The following is a 5432-nucleotide window of genomic DNA, read 5'->3' as shown; positions in this document are numbered from 1 at the left end:
ACACACACACTGATGCAATCACACACACACTGATCCCAGGAGACACACACACACACACTGATCCCAGGAGACACACACACACACACACACACACACACTGATCCCAGGAGACACACACACACACACACTGATCCCAGGAGACACACACACACACACACTGATTCCAGGAGACACACACATACACACTGATCCCATGAGACACACACACACACACACACACACACAAACACACTGATCCCAGGAGACACACACATACACTGATCCCAGGAGACACACACACACACACAGTCATCCCAGGAGACACACATACACACACACACACACACTGATCCCAGGAGACACATACACTGATCCCAGGAGAGACACACACACACATCCCAGGAGACACACACACACACACTGATCCCAGGAGACACACACATACACTGATCCCAGGAGACAGACACACACACACACACACACACACACACACTGATCCCAGGAGACAGACACACACACACACACACACACACACACACACACTGATCCCAGGAGACAGACACACACACACACACACACACTGATCCCAGGAGACAGACACACACACACACTGATCCCAGGAGACAGACAGACACACACATACAGATCCCAGGAGACAGACACACACACAAACATACACACAGATCCCAGGAGACAGACAGACACACACACTCATCCCAGGAGACACACACACACACACACACTGATCCCAGGAGGCAGACAGACACACACACACACACTGATCCCAGGAGACATACACATACACTGATCCCAGGAGACACACACACACACACACACACACACACACACTGATCCCATGAGACAGACACACACACACACACTGATCCTAGGAGACACACACACACTGATTCCAGGAGACACAAACACACTGATTCCAGGAGACACACACACACACACACACACACACTGATCCCAGGAGACAGACAGACACACACACACATACACTGATCCCAGGAGATACACACACACACACACACACACACACACTGATCCCAGGAGACAGACAGACACACACACACACACACACACACACACTGATCCCATGAGACACACACACATACACTCATCCTAGGAGACACACACACACACTGATCCCATAAGGCACAAACACACTGATCACAAGAGACACACACACACTGATCCCGGGAGACACACACACACTGATCCCAGGAGACACACACACATACATTGATCCCAGGAGACACACCACACACACACACACACACACACACACACTGATCCCAGGAGACACACACACACACACACACTGATCCCAGGAGACACACACACACACACACACACACACTGATTCCAGGAGACACACACATACACACTGATCCCATGAGACACACACACACACACACAAACACACTGATCCCAGGAGACACACACACACACAGTCATCCCAGGAGACACACATACACACACACACACACACACACTGATCCCAGGAGACACATACACTGATCCCAGGAGAGACACACACACACATCCCAGGAGACACACACACACACTGATCCCAGGAAACACACACATACACTGATCCCAGGAGACAGACACACACACACACACACACACACACACACACACACTGATCCCAGGAGACAGACACACACACACACACACACACAACACACACACACTGATCCCAGGAGACACACACACACACTGATCCCAGGAGACACACACACACACACACACACACTGATCCCAGGAGACACACACACACACTGATCCCAGGAGACACACACACACACACACACACACACTGATCCCAGGAGACACACACACACACACACACACTGATCCCAGGAGACACACACACACAGATCCCAGGAGACACACACACACTGATCCCAGCAGATACACACACACACTGATCCCAGGAGACACACACACACACACTGATCCCAGGAGACACACACACACACACTGATCCCAGGAGACACACACACACACACTGATCCCAGGAGACACACACACACACACTGATCCCAGGAGATACACACATACACACACTGATCCCAGGAGACACACACACACACACACACACACACACACTGATCCCAGGAGATACACACACACACACACTGATCCCAGGAGACACACACACACACACTGATCCCAGGAGATACACACATACACACACTGATCCCAGGAGACACACACACACACACACACACACACACACACACTGATCCCAGGAGATACACACACACACACACACACACTGATCCCAGGAGATACACACACACACACTGATCCCAGGAGACAGACGCACATACACTGATCCCAGGAGACACACACACACACTGATCCCAGGAGACACACACATACACACACTGATCCCAGGAGACAGACGCACATACACTGATCCCAGGAGACACACACACACAGATCCCAGGAGACACACACACACACACTGATCCCAGGAGACACACACACACACACTGATCTTAGGAGACACACACACACACACACACACTGATCCCAGCAGACACACACACACACACACACACAGATCCCAGGAGACACACACACACACACTGATCCCAGGAGACACACACACACACACACACTGATCCCAGGAGACACACACACATACACTGATCCCAGGAGACACATCCATTGATCACAGTAGACACCCCCAGATGGATCCTATAACACACACACTGATCCCAGGAGACACACACATACACACTGATCCCAGCAGATACACACATACACTGATCACACTGGAGGCTACCCAGCTGATCTGGATCTACGTGTTTTCTTTCGGCCTCACTATATGTTACTCAGATCTCGGCTGCTCCTTACCTGGGTGCCATTAGAGCTGTGACCGGTGACTACAGATTAGCAGGGATTGTAGGTAGTCTGGGCCACACCTCCTGCCTCATCATTGGTTTAGGCTCCTGCTTCTCCTCTCATTGGCTGCTATGTATAAATACAATCCTGACACAGACACAATCAGGTGATCAGTATACAGACAGCGATCCAGCTCTGAGAGGATGGAGGCCCAATGACTTCTTTACCTGTGCTAAGGAGGCGGGGGGCAGACTGGGAGCGGTGGCAGTGCCAGGATGGATGTACGGGGTCTTGTCTACTCACTCAATGTGCTGATGATGGGACTGCTAATCCGCCATTGTGTGCGATAAGAGCCGTGCAGCCACCTCCAGAAGGTCTGGGCACTGGCAGGTGAATGGTTAACCCTGCCGCTAAGCCACAAGCCAACCTTTGACCTGTGATACGACATCTTGTCTTCCGGATTCCTCTTGTCCGTACGGGAGGTTCAGATGTGCTCATGACATTATATCTGGGCGCCATTTGCTCCGTTTGTTATATTTCCAGCTCCTGGTGGCATTTACGCCTCGGTCACTAGTTTTACTTCCTGAGCGATGTCGGTGGTGGGGGACGGGCACAACATTCGGAAACCGCACACTACCCACTGGACAGGCTGCCAAAAACTAATAAAGTGGAGCAAGTGATGAACGTCCTCCATTTTATATACAGCAACGTGGTAGGAGTTGGCGCACTGCAAATAATATCAGGTTACCATGGATACGTCCACAAGGCCTTACATCCTCTATAACAAGGCCACCAGGGCCCAGGCTAAACCAATAGGAGCCATTACAATTAACCTCATGACAGATACACAGGAGGAAGAGGAGACAAATACAGAGAAGGAAGAGGAGGCAAAAATTATTGGAGAAGGAGGAAGATACATAGGAGAAGAAAGATACATGGGAGGAGGAGGAGGAGACAAAAATAATCGGAGGAGGAGGAAGATACATGGGAGGGAAAGGAGGAAGAGGAGACAGATACATAGAAGGAGGAGACAAAAATAATTAAAGGAGGAGGAAGATACATAGGAGAAGAAAGATACATGGAAGGAGGAGGAGGAGACAAAAATAATTGGAGAAGGAGGAAGATACATAGGAGAAGAAAGATACATGGGAGGAGGAGACAAAAATAATCGGAGGAGGAGGAAGAGGAGACAGATACATAGAAGGAGGAGACAAAAATAATTGGAGAAGGAGGAAGATACATAGGAGAAGAAAGATACATGGGAGGAGGAGGAGGAGACAAAAATAATCGGAGGAGGAGGAAGATACATGGGAGGGAAAGGAGGAAGAGGAGACAGATACATAGAAGGAGGAGACAAAAATAATTGGAGGAGGAGGAGGAAGATACATGGGAGGGAAAGGAGGAAGAGGAGACAGATACATAGAAGGAGGAGACAAAAATAATTGGAGGAGGAGGAGGAAGATACATGGGAGGGAAAGGAGGAAGAGGAGACAGATACATAGAAGGAGGAGACAAAAATAATTAAAGGAGGGGAAAGATACATAGGAGAAGAAAGATACATGGGAGGAGGAGGAGGAGACAAAAATAATTGGAGGAGGAGGAAGATACGTGGGAGGGAAAGGAGGAAGAGGAGACAGATACATAGAAAGGAGACAAAAATAATTGGAGGAGGAGGAAGATACATAGGAGAAGAAAGATACATGGGAGGAGGAGGAGGATACAGGTACATAGAAGGAGGAGGCAAAAATAATTGGAGAAGGAGGAAGATACATAGGAGAAGAAAGATACATGGGAGGAGGAGACAAAAATAATCGGAGGAGAAGGAAGATACATGGGAGGAAGAGGAGACAGATACATAGAAGGAGGAGACAAAAATAATTGGAGGAGGAGGAAGATACATAGGAGAAGAAAGATACATAGGAGGAGGAGGAGGAGACAGATACATAGAAGGAGGAGACAAAAATAATTGGAGGAGGAGGAGGAAGATACATAGGAGAAGAAAGATACATAGGAGGAGGAGACAGATACATAGAAGGAGGAGGCAAAAATAATTGGAGAAGGAGGAAGATACATAGGAGAAGAAAGATACATAGGAGGAGGAGGAGACAGATACATAGAAGGAGGAGACAAAACTAATTGGAGGAGGAGGAAGATACATAGGAGAAGAAAGATACATAGGAGGAGGAGGAGGAAGAGGAGACAGATACATAGAAGGAGGAGGAAACAGATAAATAGAAGGAGGAGGCAAAAATAATTGGAGAAGGAGGAAGATACATAGGAGAAGAAAGATACATGGGAGGAGGAGGCAAAAATAATTGGAGGAGGAGGAAGATACATAGGAGAAGAAAGATACATGGGAGGAGGAGGAGACAAAAATAATTGGAGGAGGAGGAAGATACATAGGAGAAGAAAGATACATGGGAGGAGGAGGCAAAAATAATTGGAGGAGGAGGAAGATACATAGGAGAAGAAAGATACATGGGAGGAGGAGGAGACAGATACATAGAAGGAGGAGACAAAAATAATTGGAGGAGGAGGAAGATACATAGGAGAAGAAAGATACATGGGAGGAGGAGGAGGAGGAGACA

At 48.5% G+C, this 5432-nt stretch overlaps 1 protein-coding gene across 1 annotated transcript in view; it reads right to left on the bottom strand.

Annotated features, from left to right (window-relative positions):
* LOC138770982 (monocarboxylate transporter 13-like) overlaps positions 1-3619 on the bottom strand; it is a 74542-nt gene extending 70923 nt beyond the window's left edge. Inside the window, exon 1 of the mRNA XM_069950364.1 lies at positions 3148-3619. Coding sequence (XP_069806465.1) covers positions 3148-3292 — 145 coding nt within the window. The 5' untranslated portion in view covers positions 3293-3619. The remainder of the gene's footprint in view (positions 1-3147) is intronic.
* Positions 3620-5432: the final 1813 nt, after the last annotated feature.

The sequence above is a fragment of the Dendropsophus ebraccatus genome, chromosome 1 (genome assembly GCF_027789765.1).
Source record: "Dendropsophus ebraccatus isolate aDenEbr1 chromosome 1, aDenEbr1.pat, whole genome shotgun sequence".
Taxonomy (NCBI): domain Eukaryota; kingdom Metazoa; phylum Chordata; class Amphibia; order Anura; family Hylidae; genus Dendropsophus; species Dendropsophus ebraccatus.
Note: the sequence above shows the minus strand (reverse complement) of the source record. Positions and strands in the feature narration are given on the sequence as shown.